Source organism: Ochotona princeps, chromosome 6, assembly GCF_030435755.1.
Source record: "Ochotona princeps isolate mOchPri1 chromosome 6, mOchPri1.hap1, whole genome shotgun sequence".
In the NCBI taxonomy this organism is placed as follows: Eukaryota; Metazoa; Chordata; class Mammalia; order Lagomorpha; family Ochotonidae; genus Ochotona; species Ochotona princeps.
The window spans coordinates 11,742,906-11,763,990 of record NC_080837.1 but is presented as its reverse complement, the minus strand read 5'-3'; the positions used below and the strand labels follow the sequence as shown (position 1 = coordinate 11,763,990).

The 21,085-nt window shown below is 54.9% G+C and overlaps 1 protein-coding gene across 1 annotated transcript in view; it reads left to right on the top strand.

Annotated features, from left to right (window-relative positions):
• The window catches only part of WDR93 (WD repeat domain 93), a 36,764-nt gene extending 22,986 nt beyond the window's left edge, over positions 1-13,778 (top strand). Inside the window, exons 11-16 of the mRNA XM_004578315.2 lie at positions 770-889; positions 1,859-2,072; positions 5,776-5,839; positions 6,966-7,122; positions 7,374-7,581; positions 13,617-13,778. Of these exons, the coding sequence (XP_004578372.2) occupies positions 770-889; positions 1,859-2,072; positions 5,776-5,839; positions 6,966-7,122; positions 7,374-7,581; positions 13,617-13,719 (866 nt within the window). The 3' untranslated portion in view covers positions 13,720-13,778. The remainder of the gene's footprint in view (positions 1-769; positions 890-1,858; positions 2,073-5,775; positions 5,840-6,965; positions 7,123-7,373; positions 7,582-13,616) is intronic.
• Positions 13,779-21,085: the final 7,307 nt, after the last annotated feature.

Below are 21,085 nucleotides of genomic sequence, written 5' to 3'. Positions count from 1 at the left end.
ATGGAGCCACAGCCCAGGGTCACGTCTGTGGAACTTCTTCAGTAGCAAGAAGAAAAAGGATGCTAGCAACCTTGGTGCCCACCCTGTGGGTCTGTAGACTGTGCAAGGTCAGGGCCCCCGCTTTCCGCCCCAACCCCCGGCTCTCATCTGAAGGAACTACCTGGTCGAGCACTCCTGTTGCCTGTGTTTGCTGTGACTAGCTAAACCCAGAGCATCTCTGACTGGCTCAGTGCACAGCACTGAGCAGGTTATAGTTTTACAGACTCATGGAGTGGGTGGCATGGGCAGGCTCCCTCCAAGGCTATCCAAGGCTACACACTTGGTTTGGTTTAAACTTCAGAAGTGACACAGGGGTCACCAGGGATTAGCTCTTTTCCTTCCACCCATCCACAGCAGCCTCCTTCTTTCTAGTTTCTACTCTGTACTGGCTGGCTGTGTGGCTTGGGCAAAAAAAAAAAAAAAAAAAAAATCATTTACTCCCCAGGAGCCCCATGGGAGCAAACTGGCAAGACCTCCTTCCCGGACCCCTTATGAGTTCTGTCAAGTGCCTGGCAAAGCTTCCAGCACCCAGGAAGTCCTGGTTAATACTGGCACAGGTGCATTGCGACTTACCTGTGTCTTCCCAGGGGAGGAGCTGAGATTATGCAAAGTGGGTGGTGGTGCAGCCAGGCAGGAGCGGAGCCCTGCACAGGCTACTAGGAGTCGCAGAGACTTGCTGAGCAGATGTCTGGGGGTCAGGGCAGGCCTGGTGAGTGTGTCTTCCTCCTAGACCATGAGGGCGTGTGGCCCTGCGCTGCCCCCATCACAGTCTCCCAGCTCAGCTGCTCCTCCTCCTACCTGGTGCTGGCCTGCGAGGATGGCGTGCTCTCACTCTGGGACCTGGCTGTAGGTAAGCTCTCCGCAACACCCCCACCAGTTCCCCACAGCCCTGCCAGCGTCTGCCTCACTCCTGGCTGGTCATGAACTCCAGAATTTCTGCCAGCCCCAATCCTCTGTGTTCTTAGAGCCACCCTGGGGAGTTCGCCCTGTGTTCCCTAATTTCTCTCCCTCCTCCCTCCTTCCTTCCCTCCTTCCAACTTATCAGTATGTATTGGCCACCATATCCCGGCAGTTCCCCTTGCCCATGCATTCACTAAGTACATGTTGTGTGTCTGGTCCCCAGCTGGGTCCTGGAAGGGCGAACAGTGCCATCACACTCACGTGTAGTGCTGAGGCGTCCTCCAGCCTGGCTCCAGCTGCTCCTCCAAGCCTCCACACTCTCAAAGTAGGCAGTTCTTTCCCGCTATTGCCACTTTCACTGCAGCTGGCAACAACTGAGAGACCAGGTGGGCGGCACCCTGGTGGGGTCCCCGGACTCAGCCTGACAGGTGCAGAAATCAGTGGTGTCTTTAGAAAGGAAGTCCCAGACCTTAGCGGTTTGCCGTCTGAGACAAGTAGAAGTGGCCGCCTTCCCTGGACTCCTTCCCAGGGAGCGGACCAGAGATTATGGTTCTCAGGGAGCACCCTGCCAAGCACATAGGTGCCTCTGGCACCGGGCCTTGTGCCATTGGGCCAGCAGAATGGCCAGAGCTCCCCAAGCCCTCAACAACATCTCTCCTTACTTTCTGGGATCCTGGGACCCTCCTGTCTGGCTGCACATGCATGCATGCCCTTGCCTTCGGGGTCAGTTGCAGTTCAGTGTCTGGCTGACCTGGCCCTCGGCTGTGGCCCTGACTCTCCCATCCCCAGCTTCACTCCACATGCAGCAGACTCCCCATGAGGGGCCCCTCCTGGTTGCTTCCACTCTGCCGGGCAGCTTGCTGCCCACAGGCCCCTCCCCAACCCCTTTCTGACCTGCTCATGTGGTCACTTCCTCCAGGATTCTGCTTTGGGGTCGTTGCTCTTCCTGAGGGATCTGTCTGCGAAAGCGTGTATTTCCTCAAGTACTTCCTGGTCCATGAAGGACAGAACGTGTACCCCAAGACTCCAGTGAAGTCCCAAATGTCATGTGTGGTGCTGTGCACAGACGCGTCCCTCTACCTAGTGTCCGCCAAAGGGACCCAGGGACCCACCGTCCGTGTGCTCGTCGAGAGGTGGGTGGCTTGGCGGCAGCAGGCAGTCAGGGTGTGCCGGGAGAGCTGGCTGCCCTGGCCTGGTCACCATCACTGCCCACCTCCCCTCACAAGCATCCCAAGGTCACAACTTCATCGATTGGACCAGATCTTTCTACCGACTGTGTGATGCTCCAGTGACGTCTTGTACATCCTGGAGGACTAAGAAGAGTCTCATTCCTGCAGCAGTACCTTCTCCATTTCCCCCAAGGACAGCACTTTCTTTTGTAAAAATGTTTAAAGATTTATGCATGCATAGGGAATTCAATAAGTTGATTAATAATTATTTTTTGATGCCAAACTTTTTTACACTTTATTTATTTATTTGAAAATTAGTTACAGAGAGAGGAGAGACAAAAAGAAAGAAATCTTCCATCTATTGGTTCACTCCCCCAAAAGTCCTAAGCCAGGAGCCAAGAGTTTCCTCTGGATCCCCCAAATGGGTGCAGGGTCCCAAACACTGGGTGCTCTGGCTGTTTCCTGGGACATTAGCAGGAATCTGGGTCAGAAGGGGAGCAGCCGGGACTCAAACCAGGACCCGCATGGGATATTGGCACTGCAGACAGCAGATTTACTGGCTACGCCACAGTGCCAGCCCCAGTACAAGGTATTTTTTTATATATAAATTTTATTTTTAAATAATGATTACATGATTGATCAGGGTAGGAAGGATCAAGATTTCGGGAAAACTGGGTGAACTCATTGCTCCCAAATTTGCTATTTCTTTTTGTTCCTGGGGGATGCCAAACAGTTCTGAAGATGACTTCCCCTCTCCCTGCTTACGTGGCTGTCAAATTTTTTTTGCACCAAAATCATGAGCTTTTTACCACAAGTATTTTGAACTTCCCTCTTAGGTATGACAAACAGGAATGAGGTCCACTCCAGTTCCACCAAGGCTCCCGCCCACACACACACACCTTTTCCTGGCTGCACCCTCTCATTCCATCCCACTGAGAACCACCTCGTTAGTTACTGCCACACAGCAAACCCCATCCCCCATGTAACTCAATTCTGCATTTTGCAAGTCAGCAATGATGGGTGCCCAGGCAACAGAGAGCTAAGATGGCCTCCCCCATGCCTGGCAGCCGTTGGCTGGGGCACCTCCTTGCAATAAGGCCAGGTTAGGACAAGACGGCCCTGGGGTCCCTAGCATAAAGGATGCTTTTCCGGTCTGTACCTTTGCAAACATCCCTTTGGGCAGAGCACACCTGTGACCATGACAACTGTGGCAGGAGAGACCAGCGTATGATGGCATTCCCTGGCAAACACCATGGCAGCCATCTTCCCACCTCCCATTTCCCCAGGTCTTCCTATAAGGACTAACTACCAAGAGGTTGAGTGCTGTGGCACTGTGGGTTACACTGTCACTTAAGGTATCAAGGTGTCCTGCATCCCATATGGCAGTGCCTGGTTTGAGTCTCAGCTACATTTCCCATCCAGCTCCCTGCTAACCTGCCCAGGAGGAAGTGAATAATGGCCTAAGGACTTGGGGTCCTGCCACCCACTTGGAAGGACTGGATGGAATTCCTGGTTCATGACCTCAAACTGACCCAGTCCTGGTTGTTGCAGCCATTTGAGGGAGTGAACCAGCAGGCGAAGAGCTCTGTCTCTCCCTCTCTCTTTCACTCTGCCTTTCAAATACGTGAATAATCTTCAAAAATTCTTTTTTTTCTATTTTTATTGTATTTTGGCAATCTTTACATTGTTGATTAGGGTAAAAAGTTACAAGGGCTACAGGGAATATTGAGGAGAAGCCCCACCCAGTCTCCCACCCACCCCAGGTCCCGGATGTAGGGCATGCTCTGAGATCCTTGCTCAAGTGGTCCCGGTAGTTCACCAGTTATGCATTGCTGCCAGTCTTGCCACTGTTGGATAATCTACTGATTGACATAGTCCATCATAGAGTCTTCCTTTGTCCAGTGTTTCGCTGCCAACATATAGCTGTGGTGGTTGACTTCCATCTTTTCTTGGTTAAGGTTCTAAGTCAGCCATTTCGGTTGAGGGGATCCCCAAAGAAACTCTGAGGTGTTCCCAGACCAGAATCCTATATGTACTAGCAAGTACAGGACCTGGCACAGTCCATCTCCCTGTTCAGCTGGTGGTTGCAATTGCTGGGTTGGTTCCGTCTTGAGCCTCGACTTCCACTGGAACCCATGGGTGTTGCAGTCCATCCTGGTTCTGCTCATCACATACTCGGCCCCAAAATTCTTAAAGTTGAGGCTGGCATCGTGGCACAGTAGGTGAAGCTGCCCTTGCAATGCCAGCATCCCGTGTCAGAGCACTGGAGCCAGACCCAGCTGCTCTTCTGCTTCCTGCTACTGTATCAGGGAAGGTGGCTGATGATGATGACGGCCCAAGTACCTGGGCTCCTGCTCGCAGACCTCCAGGCGGAAGACTGGTCCAGCCCTGGCTGTTGTGGCCATCTGGGGAGGGAAACAGCAGTGAGAAGATGCTTCTCTCTCTCTGTCTCTCCCTCTCTGGCATGGTGCCTTTCAAATAAATAGATCTTTTTTTTTTTTTTAAGGATTTTATTATTATTGGAAAGCCGGATATACAGAGAGGAGGAGAGACAGAGAGGAAGATCTTCCATCCGATGTTTCACTCCCCAAGTGAGCCACAACGGGCTGGTATGCGCCAATCCGATGCCAGGACCAGGAACCTCTTCCGGGTCTCCCATGCAGGTGCAGGGTCCCAAAGCTTTGGGCCGTCCTCGACTGCTTTCCCAGGCCACAAGCAGGGAGCTGGATGGGAAGTGGAGCTGCCAGGATTAGAACCAGCGCCCATATGGGATCCCGGGACTTTCAAGGCGAGGACTTTAGCCGCAAGGCCATGCCGCTGGGCCCCAAATAAATAGATCTTTAAAAACAATAAAAATTAAAGCAAGTTAATTAAATAAAAAATCACATTTACCAGGAGTCTTCAAAAAGTTCATGGAAATGTATATTATGAAAAAAAAAACACTACACTTGAAGTTTAGATATTACTGCAAGAAAAATAGCCCTTTAGTTTTACATTTCCATGAGCTTTCTGATACATTTTCAGAAATGATACATTTCAGCTTGTGTATTTAGAAAACTTGTATATGACGGGTTAGCACTTTGGCACAGTGGATAAAGTTGTTGCATGTGATCGTGGCATCCCATATGGGCACTGGCTTGAGTCCTGGCTGCTCCATTTCTGATCCAGCTCCCTGTTAGGGTGCCTGGGAAAGCAACAGAGGATGGCCCAAGTGATTGGGCCCCTGCACCTACATGGGAGACATGGAAGAATCTCCTGACTCTTAGCTTCGACCTGGATCAACCCTGTCCTTTGCAGCCATTTGGGGATGGAAAATTAATGTCTTTATCTCCCTCTCACTTTCTATAACTCTGCCAAAAAAAAAAAAAAAACAAACTTAAAAATGAGAAGTCCTCCATATTCTCCATCTTGCTTTTCAGTGCTGTTTGTTCTGTAACTTGCTTTGCAACATTGTTATGTGAGTCAGGCTGTTGATGCCTATGGCTCCAGCTTCTGTTCCCTTTGCTGTGTTGTGTTTATTTGTACAGTTCTCCACAGTTGCTGGTAGCTGTCCCATCAAGGGATTTCTAGTAGGCACACTCAGGAGTTCCTCAGGGTATGGGAAGAGGCACAGAACTTCTGGAAAACTCCGTGAGGTTGGAAGATCTCTGTGCTTTGTGTCTTACAGGCCTGAAAAGCACCTGGATGAAGCCATCTGTGCCGTGGCCCCGGTCCGAGCCCTGCCTGGCATGGTAGGTACTGTGGGCCTCTCATTTGCTTCTGTGCAAGGGGTCACCTTTGCTGTAACACTTCCGTGTCAAGTTAGCTTTGAGGTGGACAGATGTAAAAAAGCAAGTGCCAGCCGTCTTCATGGAGCTCACAGTTCCCCTGGGAACAGCAGCTTCCCTACAATGTGGGAATAGCTGAGATGCTGTTAGCAATCTATGTGTGGAGCAGAGAGCGACTGCTGACTATCCCTGTAGACTGTGAGGGGCGGGGAGCAGGTGGCAGCCGAGCGGAACACTGTGGGCGCAGTGACAGGCTGGGGGTTGCTTGGACAGGGCTGGGTGCACAGGGCAGACGCCCTCTGCTCCTGCTGGGGCTTGAAGCCAAGGATGCAGTGAGGTGGGTGGGCATCCTCCTCCATTCTACTGAGAAGGGCTGGCGAGTGGAGACTTCCTCATCCCCACCAAGCTTGCTGATGAGCAGATCACAGCCCTGGAGAGAAAGGCTGGGGTTCCTGGGAGAGGGGGTTGCAAGACCCTGCCCCCCACCTCCAGTGAAGGGCTCTGAGAGAATCTGGTGCTGAAGCCATATTTCTGGCACACTCCCCAGGGCGCAACTCCCACCATTCACCTGGGGAGGAGCACTCACCAGGGGGGACACCCAGGGGAGGTGGGGAGGTCGAGGAGAGCGAGGCCCTGCAGCCAATGCGGGAGACCACCCAGCCCCCTGAAAGCCCTCCCACCTCACCTGTAGACAGCGGTGAGGGTACATAGGCCCCTGGAGGAGGCTGGAGGTGGAGGAAGGCTTTCCAAGGACACGTGGTTGGTCCAGAGGAAGAATTCAGGCTGGAATCCCTCCTGGGAACCAGGAGCTGGGGGAAGCTGTGGAATTGAGCAAGGTGCCCTGGGCGGCGTGGTGCTGCAGAGAACCAGAAAATAAAGAAAAAGAAAGCCAAGGGGAAGCAATGCAGGGGAGGGGTGTGTGAGGTGCAGGATGTTGGCACCTGTCTCTGCAGCTCCCACAGCAACTCTCGCGGGGTGGGGTTAACCAGAGACAGTGGAGCGCTATCTGAACCTCACTGGGTGTCCTGCTCCCCTGTCTTGCTGGAGGCCAAGTCTGGCGCCATCCCGGCTCGCATCACTCTCCCTCCAGGTGCTCATCTTCACCAGGAACGGCTCCATATCCCTTATGAACGTGGCCAAGCCAGAGATCGTCTGTGCCTTTGCCCCGCCCAGACCCCCTCACGTGACGGGGCCCTGGAAGCCCACGTTTCTCGTGTCTCTACAGCTTCCGTTTTTCCTGCTGCAAGGTACACAAGGGCCCAGACCTGGGGGCTGCCACCATTTCCCCCCCGATTTCTCCAGCCCCACACAGAATGACCCCATCCTGCCCCCTCCCCACTCTGGCTCCCCTCCAGGTCGAAACACACACCTTGGGGACCTGCGGAAATACCAACAAACTCTCCCCTCTGGGCTCCTTCTGACCCTCCCAGCTCAGCCGGGGTCCCCACTGGGGGAGCAGCCACTTCACAGAGTGTGTGCTGTGCTGGTTTCACTGCAGGAGACTGTTCAGATGTAACGAAATCCAAATCCGTGGAGGAGGCGGGCGACACCCGAAATTCTGTGTTCTACTTTAACTTTGAGGCCTACCCACTCCTGGAAAATCTTTCCAAAACTTCCGTCACCCCTCCAGAGGATCTGAGCGAGACCTTGGCCTTTCCCGAGGCGCTGCCGCTGGAGCGCAGGTGTGAGCTGCTGCTGCGGAAGAGGTAAGAGCAGCGGGCGGGCGCCACCTGCCCCAGCCCAGGAGCCGCACTTGAGGGACTGGCCGTTGGGCGGGTGGCCACGGGTCAACAGTTCCGGCTGGTGGAAAAGATGGCATCTTCCTGTCCAGACCATCTTTTCAATTGTCAAAACGATTTGCATTTAGGCATATATTTATTTGTTTGACAGACAGGAAAGAGAGAGTTCTCATCTGCTGGTTCACTCCCCAGATGTCCATGACAGCAGCAAAAGGGACAGGCAGAAGCCTTGGAGCCAAGGACTCAATCCAGGTCCCTGTCCACACCTCACCTTAGCAGGAGGGTGGGATCAGGGGTGCAGCTGGGACTCACACCCGGGTACCTGGGCCGTGGGTATCCTAATGGGGGTGTTGGTCTCCAGACCAAACCGTTCGATCCATTTTAAGTCCATCTTTGTGGATGACTCCCACGATGATCCACTGCACGCTTGGGCTGGAATGGGGTTGTGCGGGGAGCCCTGGATCCTTGTCCTACACCGCCACTATAGAGCAGGATGACTGTGGCAAGTGTCCTCGTGTCATGTGACCTCCGAGTCACCGTCATGCCCCCTCCTTCCACTAGCCCCGTCCCCCCGGTGAAGCAAAGGGGAATGGTTAGAGCTTCTGGTTTGAATTCTCTTGCACGTGACCTCTCAGGGATCAGCTTGCTCACTCGCTCCAAAACATCACTGCAGTGGACTGAGCGCCTGGGAGGACGTGCTAGTACCCCGAGAGTGTCCGTGCTTTGTCTGTGACGACGGGAGGTGTGACATACTTAAAGTGGCCCGGTCTGGATGCTGCTGTGTCCCCTGCTTGCAGCCAAAATGTCACCACCAGGTGGCATCACCTCTCTGCTGTCCATCTCCACTCGTGCTACCTGCTCCCATCATGTCCCTGCTGTGTTGCGTGGTTTGGTTGCATGGCTCTCGGTATCTCACAGAAGCATGCCCACTCCTCGGGACAGGACAGTAGCCCCCAGGGAGAGTGGACACCGAGCTGAGGTTGGTGGGCATAAGCCCTTCCTCACGGCAAATTGCACCTGCTGCCCCCTGGCTGGAGAGGTCCTGGAAGGTGCAGGACTGGCAGCGTCCTGCCTGGGAGCCGGATAAAGCCTGGGAACTCATGTGGTCTGGCCCTGCCAGAGCGCCTGCAAGCAGGACTTGAAAGTTTGTAAGTCTGCAGCAGGCTATGTTTTAAGTTAATCATTTTGTGTGGTCTGCAGATAATGTTATAAAGACCCAGGTGGCTGTGGGCAGATAAAGGTTCCCCAGCCCCAGTGGGCAGCGTGCCATGATGCCCACACTTACTTGCAAGTGGCTCAGGAGACCATGCAGACACCCAGCTGGAGGGCTATAGGCTGCTGAGAGGCTGAGGGGGGAGTACAGTGCTGTTTTCTGGGTTTGAAGTTTTTCAAAATAGAAAGTTGAGAAGTGTTTGTAAGACGTTGAGCGTCCTGATTGAGTTTGTGAAAGTATGTCCACCAGTAGCAACACTGGTTCTGCCCAGGGGATGGAAGGAGAGGCGGTTTTCTGCGTGTTCTCCGTGTTTGCAACTTTTCTACAGCGTGCATGAGGAGGGAGAGGGCAGGTGCTCGTATAGATGTGAGGCCGGGATTCCCACGTCCTGTATCAGAGTGCTTGTGTTGAGTTGCACCTGCATTGCCAATCCAGCTCCCTGCTCATGCGCACCCTGGGAGGCAGTAGTGATGGCTCCAGTGCTGGGTTCCTGGCACCCACATGGGAGACCCAGGTGTTCTTGGCCTCTGGCTTTGCACTGGGCCAGCCCCTGCTGCTGTGGACATTCAGGCAATGAAGCAGTGGATGGAATCGATCTCTCTCTCTCTCCCCTTTTTAAATGAATGGAAGTAAATCAATAAACCTTTCCAACGGGTGGAAATGTCAACTCTGGCATGCTGTTGGGTCGTGGCTGTGAGGAATTCTCCTGGGGAAGCCTTGGCCTGCAGCTTCCTGGTGCTCTTGATGGAAGCCCGAGACCTTGTTTATTGAACTTGCTTCTACTTCTGTCCACTCTGGCCTGGAAAGCCTCGCCTCACCCCTGGGCCAGCAGGCTGCTTTGCTGGGACGCACCATGGCCAACACCTGGCCGCAGGCTTACCCTCACCCAAGGCAACTGAGCCAGGAGGCAAGCTCCTAACTGTTTAGCCCATAGCTTACTCTTCAAACATAGAAGTACCACATCAGAATAATGATCTCTTGTTGAGAAAGGTGTTTGTTGTTTGTGAGTTCCATAAGAACTTGCAGACATTTGGGAAAACAGGAAAATACAAAAATGAAAATGTGCATAAGCCAGCCAGAAGTTGTCAGCCCTGCCATTAACATGAGGGGCCTTCCGAAAGCACATGGAAAGTGAATTTTTAAAAAGTACTTGTTTTCGCTTTATTTGAAAGAAGAAAGAGATGTTCCATTTACTGGTTCTCTCTCTCTCTCTCTCTCTCTCTCTCTCTCTCTCTCTCTCTCTCTCTCACACACACACACACACACACCACCAGTGTTCACAGCAGCCAGGGCTGGGTCAGAATTTCCATCCAGGTCTCCCACGTGGGGAACAGGGACCGTCACTTGATGCCTCCCTGGGAACATGTCTGCAGGTACGAAAGCAGAAGCAAAGCTGGGCACTGTGCTATCAGACCTCAGGGTCTAACCTGATGCCTGGACCCCCACACCAAACACCCACCCTCACGTTCACATTGTAGAATCTGGCTTTGGGTCACTGCAAAGTATTAACGGAATGATTTCTTTTTTAATTTTGAGAAAACTCCATTTACAAATATGCTATTTGTGCCAACCCACTTCCTTCTCTGTGGAACCCTGAGGGATGGACAAGAACATCTCCCAGTCTGGGACATGGGTCCCTTGCCATGTCTGTCTCCCTCCCAGCTTCATCCTGGATCCCAGTGCCAGCCCCTGCCTAGGAAGGGTGGGGTGCAGAGAGCTGGTCCCTGACCCCCGCAGGAGCCTCTGCTAGTCAGCCCAACTGACCCGATCCATAGGGCAGGCTAGGGGCTGAATGAGCCCAGGAGGTTGTGGGGTAGCTTTGGGGAGTGAAGAGAGGCCCACAGTGGTGGTAGGTGCTGGCCAGGTTCCTGGTTGCCTTAGGTTGGCCCTGACATCTGCTTGGCCTTGATTGTGAGACTCCAGTCCCTTGCCTGTGGCACCCCCCAGGATGACCTGGGGCTCTGCCGTTCTGCCTGCTCTAGAGGCAGTGACCAGGCCTCCCCAGAGGGACCCCCAGCAGTGGAAACACTCCCAGTTGCTGTATTTTGAGAGGGCATTGGGGGGCCCTGTCCACCCACAGCCCAGACCTCATGGCCATTTGGCCATCCGGAGGCAGGGTGTCCCAAGGGACCTGCTCCCCATTGAGTTCTTTCCCCCTGTTTACTTCTTGTATCCAAAATAGTGTCCTTGGCTCCCAAACTGGGTGAAACTGCCAGGCACAGGGCCTGTGGCAATGGACGGAAGGTTACCAGCCAGGGTGGCCAGGCGCCTGCTGTAGGCCGCTGCTCTGCATCTGGCCTCCTGGGCACTGCTCCCAGCGCCCCAAGGCCTTGGCCTTGTGGGCTCTGGCCAGCCAGACCTCTCATCATGACAAGGCAGAACATTCATGACACCAAGGGATGCAGGCTCCTTCTCCACGTTCCCTGCAGAATGGGACGCCTCCACCCACCAGATGGGCTTCTGCGCTGACCCTGTGTGACATCAGCTGACCTTTTAATGAAGTTCTGGGGTGACATTCTGACCCCCTTGAGTATCATCCCTGGGCCCCCAAAGGTGGGCCTGTCCAGATCCCATTGCCTCTCGCAGCATGGCCCTCTCCTGGAATCACTTAGAGATTGGACAGCCACAGGTGTGCACAGGTCTAGGCTGTTAGCCTGCAGTGGCCTCACACCTAGTCCACTTCGCGCCAGGTTCTTCTGGATAGTGTGTTCTCCCAGAGTATCAGGGAGCAGTCCCAGGGCCCCCTGTTTCTCCTGTGCCCCCTGCTTCTGATGGGGAACTCCCAGGGCCCCCTGTGCTCCATACTGACAAGAAGGCATTTCAAGTACTCAGTGGGCTTCCCGGCAGGACCAGCTGCCCATGAACAGGGCACTGTCCCCTTCTTCTTCAATGCTGCACCCGCAGGGGTGGCTGGGCCCAAGTGGGACTGCCTTGCACATGGCAGCCGTCGCCTACCACCTCTGTCCTGGCTGGCAGTGGCACCCTGGGCTCCAACTGCTCTCCCCTGGCAGGGCGCTTCCACCCGCCAGCTTCTGCTCCCTGGGGGCCAATGTCAGCTTGTTCCCATGTCAGCAAACAGGCAAGCAGGCACCATCCCGGGAGCCTTGCTGCACATTTCACCCTGTGTTCTCAGGCAGCCACTCCCCCACCCACCTTTCATGCTGTTTGGATGCATTTCCCCTGATGTTCCCATAGGCAGGCTCTGAGCAGGCTCCAGCCATGCTCTGTGAGCGAGGAAGCGTAAGTGTACTCCTCTCCTGACGTGGTACCTGTATGAAGGTAGGGGGCAGTGCTTCCGCAGGTATGAAGCCACCTGGGAATTTCCTGGCCCCTCCACAAGTTGCACTTGCAGCTCAGAATCCGTGTTCTCATGGCACACACACACCCTTTTTTAGGTCCTGGATGCTACAAAAAGCATCCCAGGAAGGCTGAATTAAATACTAAGTTAGTGAAGACTTCCAGCTCAGTAGGCCAGCCCACTGCCCACCACTGCACAGCAGTACTGACACCCCTGTGTCATAATAAAAGGGGCTGGGCAGATTCTCAGTCTTGGAACTTGAGGCTCCCAAAAGTCAGGGCGTGGTCAGCTCCAGCGCCCAAGTGCAGGCAGCAAGTTCAGAGCCAAATAGGGGAAAGGGTGGACCTAGTGGGTAAGGGACCTGTCTCCCATCTTGGAGTGCCTGGGTCCCACGGCCAGCTCCTGGCTCCAATTTCCTGGTGATTTCAACCGTGGCAGGCAGTCATAAAGAGTGCAGTGACGGGGTCCCTGCCACCCATGGGAGAGACCAGCTCCCGGCCATGGGCCCTGACAGGTATCTTAGGAAAGAACTGCCAGATAAGAGTGCCTGTGCTCATTCTTTGCCTCTCTCATGCACTCGCTTGCAACTCTCTGCTCTTTCCCACTCCTTAAATAATATTTTTAAAGGCCAGCTATAAATCTGTCTGAAACTGGTTGCACGGGCCTCCAGACTCCAGTTTAAGTAGCCACACCAGTGCTGTGCCCCATCCTATGTTCTTCTCTGATGATTGCTTGTTTAGCTAAAAGGGGGTGTGAAGTGTGGGATGCTGGCCTTGTCCGTGTTCCGGGAAGAGCCTCATCACATTGAGGTGCAGGCTGACACCAGAAGCTGACTCTTGCGCCCCCTGGTGGCGTGACTGGGCAAGCCAGGCTAAGACTGCAGGACACTGAAGCATCCTGGGCAAAGCCACTGCTTTGGTCTTTGAGACTTTGTCCTGGTCCTGACTGTTCGACTGCCTCCCACACGGCCACCTGCTAAGCAGGGCTCCCATCCCAGCAGCCTCACTGCTGCTTACTAACCTGCAGCAGCCTTTACTGGACATCTGCCGGGTGCTCCGTGGCCATCCTCTTGTTTCCTGTTACCATCATCTTCCCCACTGGATGGTTAGAAAGCAGATGCCAAATCACCCAAAACTTACATTTTGCAAAAATCTCGCTGAAATGTGGTCAGAAAAGCAGACTTGCCTCTTTGTGACTCGGCATGGTGTCCTCCGCATCCAACCATGCTACACTAAGGCGTCAGGGTTTCCTGTGCGAGGCCCCACAATGCTCCCTGGCATGCAGCTACCACACTTCGCTTGCACACAGACTTTAAGGTCCTCAGTTCACTCTCACCCCGCCCTGCGACTCCGTCAGTGAAAGCTGGCCATGTTCCTGCTCTGGCCCGGCCTGGCCTGCACACGCAGGCAGGACTGTGCCCTGCACTGGGAGCCTGCGTGCTGGGGGCTGGGAGGTGTGGCAGGTGCCTCATGCCTGGCTCTGTGGCCTCAGCTTCCAGATGCTGGAGAAGAAACAGAAGCAGATCCAGGAGCACGAACACTGGAGCCGTCTGCGGAGGTATTCCTTGCTTCTGCAGCGGGACAACCGAAAGTGACCGGGAACAAGAGAGACCCTGTGACGAACAGCCGCAGCTCAAGCCACTCACAGAACCAGAGGTGGCGGAGGTCCCACTCAGGGCCCTGGTTGAGCAGATGCATCACCTAAATAAACGGCGGCTTTGCTTACGAACTCTAGTGTTGCTGTGGTGTGTATCCATCGTGCTGATCGTCCAGACCCTAGCAGGGCCCATCTAATGGTTTCTTAAAAATAATGATAATGGGGCCTGGTGCCGTAGCCTAGTTGCTAAAATCCTCGCCTCGGACATGCTAGGATCCCATATGGACGCCAATTCGTATCCCAGCTGCTCCACTTCCCATTTAGATCCCTGCACCTGTGTGGGACCCAGAAAAAGCTCCTGGCTCTTGGCTCCTGGCTTCAGATTGGCTTAGCTCTGACCGTTGCAGGTACTTGGAGAGTGAATCAGCAGATGAAAGATCTTTCTCTCTGTCTCTCTTTTTCCCTGTAAATCTGCCTTTCCAATAAAAATAAATGAATCTTTAAAAAAAATGATAATAGTAACTTTTTTATATTTGAAAAGCAGAAACAAAGAGAAAGGGTGAAACAAAGAGAAAATCTTACCTAACAGGCTACAATGCTGGGGGGCAGGTCAGGCCAAAGTCAGGACCCTGGAATTCCATCCACAGCATCCACATGGGTGCAGGGACCCAAGGGCCTGGACCATCTTGTGCTACTTTCCTAGATGTATCAGCAGGGACTCAGATAGGAAGTGCAGCTACTGGCATTCTCACATGATGTGGGTGTTACAGGCAGCAGCACAACCCACTGTGCCATAACGCCAGCCCTCCTCCAGTTAACGGTTTCAATCTTGGGGGACCATTTGTGTCATGGACCTAGGAGAGCCACTTTCCTGCTTCTTAGTGAGTCACACTCCTGGCCTGCTGCCTGGGCTGTCTCCTCACTCTTCCCTGCTCCATGTTGGCTTCCTGGAAGAGCTTCCTAAGCTGGGCTTCCAGGTGAGGCCTGGGGCTGAGGATGAGGGCTTGGTTAGTGCCCGAGGTGGACCACCTCCTCCCCTGGGTCACCTTCACACTCCTCCTCGTGGACATGACACCTCTCTATGGCATCAACTCTGACTCACTGAAAATGCCCCCAAGTGAAGTTTTTTGTCAGGCAAAAAACAAGCTCACTGCTGCTACCTAACTCCATGTCAGAACCACCTTCTGCAAGCAACAGATGTGGTGGGTCAGGGAGATGAGCCTTGTAGTAGTAACACCGGAGTCTCCCTCCTGGCTGCTGCCCCTGCCAGCCTGGCCCTGTGTGCTGGCCACTGGCTACACCTACACCTTAGGCCCCTTTCTCGGCAGTTCAGTGTGCTGCTCACAGCCCCAAACCTCAGCCAGCAGCCAGCAGCCAGCAACCAGGGACTGACAGAGAGTGACAGGGCCACCTGGAGGAAGGTGTCCATGTCTTTCCTAACAGAGCTGGCCTGGGGACTCAAAGTCTTCGCTGCCAAACCAGGCCCCTCTGCACGTCCCTGTGAGCCAGAGCTCGCCAGAGGCACGAGAGGTCCACATGGGGTGCTGCCAAGGCTCTCCTCTCCAGGTGAGACGGCCAAGTCAGTGGTCCCCACACCTGCCCCAGGGCGATAGAGCCACTGGGACAGTGAGGACCAGTGGGGCCCAGTGAGTGGCCAGGTACAAGACTTAAGAAGACACAGTTCCCAGGGCTGTGCAAGTGCAGGGCCCGCACTTGGGGGTGCAGACAGAGCACTCCCGGATCTGGGCCTTAGAGTCTGGTAGGGGGCGGGGGAGGGGGCAACCATGTGCAACCAGAGGACAGCAGTTACTCACTTGCTGGAAACCCATCCCAGCTCCCTAACCATGCTACCATAGACAACGGTGGCCCCCTCTTCCCCTGATCCCTTGCATTAATTCTTGAAAAAGCAGCAATTAACTTTAGCAGCCTCATTTGCATCAGCATCTACAGCGACTCCAGCACAGCTATTTCAGGATGACACTAGCATGGCGTCCCCTCTGAGCCACCTGCCCACACACACACACACACACACACACTTCCCAGGACTCTGCTCAAAGCCTGGTGGTCCCCACCCCTTAGCCAGGCACCTGCTTTGGGACAAATCCCTCAACCCATCAGTAAGATGGGCCTTACAGCACATAGCCACCCCCCCTTGCAAGGGCTTGGAAATAGATTGCAAAGGCAGAGCCTTAGGTACCCAGCTGTGAAAGCCAAGACTGCCAGTGTCCTGCTCTGAAGAATAGGACGTGGAGGCTGTGGGGAGCACAGGGTGGGCAGGACCCATGGGACCCTTCCTTGGGCCCCAGGCTGAACCCCAGCCATGCCAGACTCTTGCCCCAACCAAGCCCTTTGCGAACACCCTCACCCTTCAGCTGGCCGCCCCTTTGCCGCTCCCGAGCTGGAATCACAGAGATGTGGCCGGTCACCCTGATTCTGCAGAGAGCTGACGCCGGGCTGTGACAGGCACCACCCCGCGGCTGCCGCTGGGCGAGTAGGCTGGCGTCTCATTCAGTCGCTTCTCCCTTAGCCTTCCGAGGGAGGCTCCTCGAACCCTGACACCATGGCGTGTTCCTGTCACTGTCGCTGTCATAGGAAGGCGGGGCGGGGCTGCTGGAGCAGTGGGAGGTGTTCCCAAGCCTGGGTCGCCTCCGCTATTAGCAGGACCCCGTTAATAAGAATTCACACCCAGGTGCTAATAAACAGTGGGCGCCTGGCAGGGAGAAGGTCAGGCCAATGAACCCTCTTATCTGTGAAAAGACTTGCTAATAACGTTAATTCCCCATCCTTAAACTCCACCTTTGCCATGCAAATAGACTTTCCTAGCTGGGTAGCTCCAGGATGATACTTCCCCCAAGTTAGGGCTCTGGGGTGGGTGAGGGAGAACCGTGATATGGAAGGAAGTGTGGGGGTGGGGAGAGGGTGACTGAGGAGGTGAGAGGACCCCCAGCCCCACAGGGCTTAGCTTAACCCATTCCCTGCAGCAGCCGGGGTGTGCCCTGCTGGGGTCCCAGTCTGCAGGAGCAGGGTCCTGTCGCTCCTGAGGGGACAGTGTGTAAGTGGGTCAGCAGACGGGAAGGCCTGGGGCGTGCTGGATGTGGCCAGCCACCAGCCACTAGCCACATGGGGTGAACCGTCCAAACAGGAGACTGGGCAGGGAGTGATGCTCCTGGAGGAGCGGGGAATGGGGCTCTTTGGGGGGGAGGGCTGACAGAGACGCTGTGAAGTAAGCAGCCGTGGTACCCCCACTCCCCAATGGTGCCTCTGAGAGAGTGACTTTGTGCTATGTGGCATCTTGATAAAGCACTCACAGAAAACAAACACCAAAGCCTGTGTCATCAACACACCCGAGGAGCGGGAACAACCTGCAGGTCAGCCAGGGGGCCCTGGGCTCTCCCTGGCCAGGTCTGGGCTCCCTGAGGTTACTCATGTCCCTGGGCCACACGGGAAGAGACCAGGAAGCTGGACCACAAGGGACAGAGGGCTCTGGGCCCCTTGGAGCTGGTGCCTGGTAGCAGGGGAGCCAGCAGAAACCCAAGGGCAGGAACTCCCTGTAACCTCAGCGCAGTGTAACAACCCAGATGCTGTTTTGGGCGTATCCAGCGCCCCACCAGACTGCCTCCAACTGCAGTCGCCTGGAAGGCCGCCCACGCACCCCTTCTTCCCAGCTGGCTGTTGCTCAGAGGCTCCCAGCCAGGCTGCAGGCAAACCAGGCCCGTGTCCTCGGGGCTGTGCACAGCGCGCCCCCTAAGTCCTTTCACCACCGAGGCAGGGGCTGGACAGTGCCATCCGGTAGAGGACAGGCCTTCAGCTCTGTGGCCGCCTGTGCCAAGGGCTCTGTGGTGCCCTCCTCCAAGTGTGAGGGCCGGCTTCAAAGGCGCTCAGGCCTGCAGCGCCACCGGTGCTCACAGCCCAGAGGCCAGGCGTCCGCTGTCCGTGGACTCCCCAGGCCTGGGGGTGCCCATCTGGAGGCGACATCGGCATCTAGGTCTCCAGCAAGGCTAGCACGTTGCTGGGGAAGAGCTGCCGGGAGAGGGGACAGATCTGCACACAGCGCGGATGCAGGGCCCTCAGAAGATCTCCACTGACGGGGCGAGGGGCCCCGGCATGACCTCCCCATTCTCCTTCACACATTGCATCGTTCTGAGAGCTAGTAGGGGCCACATGGTTTGCAGCAGGGACTAACCCGGGGCGAGCGTCTCAGCTCCATCGCCTGCCACTCAGGACATGCCACACCAAGGCACGGCAAGCACCGGCTGGTGGTGCGTGTCTGGCCTGGCACAGGCCCTAAGACACGCGGGCGGAGACTCCCAGCCGCTCCCATGCAGGGTCCAGCCGCGTTCCCGCCGGGCCTGACCGCCAACCTGTGGGCTGCCCGGGCGGGCTCAGGGCTGCCGCAGTCAGAGGGCGGCGGCCGAACCAGGCTCCAGGCACTCGAGAGGACCCAGGATTGGCAGAGTGCCGGGCACCGGGGCTCCTCTCAGGGGCTGCAGCCTGTTTATGCGGAGCCGGAGGTGTGAAGTGGCCTCTTCCAGTCGACCTCAGCCTCTGCACTTCAAAGCAGGCTCAGAGGCCGGCTGACTCTTTGAACCCAAGTGCGTGGGGGCTGAGGCGCCCACCTGGTCTCCTGTAACCCTCCCGTGGTGCAGGCCCACGAAAGTGGGGTCAGGAGACATCCAGCTCCTGTAACAGGGCACAGGCTCCTCTTCGGGCCAAGGACAACTGCTTCAGATGGTCAAACAGGAGCTCATGGCTCCTCCGAGGAAGCCCTCCTAAGCTGGCCAGGTCGCTGGCAGGGGGACACCCCAGCCTGGCAGGATGGGCACTCAGGCCTGTTGGCACAATTGCCACCAGCTGAGCTCTGAGGCCTAACTGACCTTTAAGACTCCTGTTAGCTTGAAACAAGCTAACAGGTTTTTGCCCAATGAAAGTGTGAGGGAGCCAGAGAAAAAAAACTTCTGGCAGAACTCCAAGGGGTCATTGACAATTCTGCACAAAAGGAAAGTTAAAGAGTAACTTTCTAAGCCCCATAAAGCTCAGGAAGAGAGACCTGAGCCTTGGCCTTGGCACAGCAAGTTCAACCTGTGCCTGTGGTCAGCAGCCCATGTGGACATTAGTTCATGTACCAGGTGCTCCACTTCCCATCCAGCTCCCTGCTTGTGGCCTGGGAAAGCAGTGGAGGACGGCCCAAGGCCTTGGGATCCCACACCTGAGTGGGAGACCCTGAAGAAGCTCCTGGCTCCTGGATCCTGGCTCCTAGCTTTGGATGTGCTCAGCTTCGGCCATTGCGGCCACTGAAGGAGTGACCCAATGGATGGAAAATCTTTCCCCCTGTCTTTCCTTCTCATTGTAAAATCTGTCTTTCAAATAAAAATAAGTACATATTTTAAAAATGAATAAATCTTTTTTAAAAAGCAGAAGAAAGAAAACAATCTAAGAAGGGCAGGTGACAGGTAGTAACTGGAGAAAATACGAGCTTTTGACTAACAACAGGAGCAAGGCGGGGTTGTCAGCTCCGGCCCAGGCCTCGGCAGCACACACCGCAGGGGTGGGACCCACGTGCGCAGGGCGAGGAAGGACATAAACTCCCTGTAGACAATGCCCTTGTCCACCTGCACGTCCACAAATGGATGTCCACTGGTACTGGCAGCCTGTCCCACCGGGGTGGCTTCATTGAAGGATAAGGTGTGTGGCATTGTGTGTGGCATTGCATTCTCTCAGTTTCTTTGGGTGCCTAGAGTCTGACGTTTTGCGCCCTCCCACACCTTCTGGCCCTATGAGACCAACAGGGAGCCCAGTGGAAGCAGTGAAGGCCGCGTGCCTTGCTACCTGTTGCCCTGGTGTTGCTGCTCTTGGGATTGCTAAGCCACTGCTCTGTGCACCTGCCACAGCAGCCCCGGAGCACCTCCATGAGAAGGGCTGCCCACCCAGCCCTGGGGACCACAGCCAGGAGCACCAAGCCCAGAGACCTTTTCTTAGCCTGCGGCTGTCGGCGAAATCCACCCCTGCTGGACCCTGTGAGAAGCGCTCCTGGAGCTCCAAGTCCAAGACAGAGCCAGCCTGGCGGCCCAGGGCTGGGGCCTCCTCAGTGCCATGAGGACCGGGAGAGTAAACGCTGGGACTCGGCAAAGTGGGCTGTGCGCTGGAGGGGGCAGGAACAAGGAGAAGCAGCCTGAGAGGTCAGGGTCCCTGTTGTCCCAGTACTTCTGACTTTCTGAGTGTTGGAATTCCCAGTTCCTGCCTGGTTCCGATTTCACAGGGTAGCCAGCAGTTGAGAAAATCCACATGGTGCAGTGTGCTACTTTTGTGTTACACTTGAAAATATAGGAATGGCTAAATCCTCACCTTGCAAATGCTGGGATCCCAAATGGGCCACGGTTCATGTCCCAGCTGCTCCTCTTCTGATCCAACTCCCTGCACCTGGGAAAAGTAGCAGAGGATGACCCGATTCCCTGGGTTCCTGTCTTGGGATCAATCTAGCTCCAGCCATTGCTATATGTGAAATGAACCAGGAGATGAAAAAAATGCTTCTTTCTCTGTCCTCTCTCTGTAAATCTGAGTTTCAGACAAAAATCTTTCAAAGGATTTATTTTTATTGAAAAAAGCAGATCTACAGAGAAAAGAAGAGTTAGAGAAAGATCTTCCATCTGCTGGTTCACTCCCCAAATGGCTGCAATAGCTAGAGCTAAGCTGATCCAAAGCCAGAAGCCGGGAGCTTCTTCTGGGTCTCCCACATGAGTGCAGGGTCCCAAGGGTTTGGGCTGTCCTCGACTGCTTTCCACAAGCAGGGAGCTGGATGGGAAATGGAGCGGCCAAGACACAAACCTGTGCCCATAAGGGATGCTGGATGTAGCAGGTGGAAGATTAGCCAATTCAGCCATTGTGCTAGCCCATTTTTTTAAAAAAGAAAAAGAAAAAACATATACAGCATGCATGTAGCTCCAGAGAGCTCTGCAGGCACAGTAGGGATCCATGGCTTTTTACTGTCTTGCCCTCGCTCTTCCAGCTGCCTGCTCTGGGGGGATAATGGCACTCCTGGCTTCTTTGAAATGAATCTGTGAGACCTTCATGGTTGTACATTGGGTTAAGCCAACCCCAATAACACCAGTTTCCTATATGAATCCCAATTTGAATCCTGGTTCCACTTCCCATTCAGTTCTCCACTTACGCACCCGGGAAGCCAGTATATGTGAGCTTCTGTCACCCATGTGGGAGACCCGGATGGAGCTCCAGGCTCCTGTGTTAGGCTTGGCCCAGCCTTGGCCGTTGAGGTCATTCAAGGAGTGGACCAGCAGGTGGAAGGTCTCTGCTTGCTATCTCTGTGTCTCCTTTTCTCTGGAACTCACCTTTCAAATAAGTAGAATTTG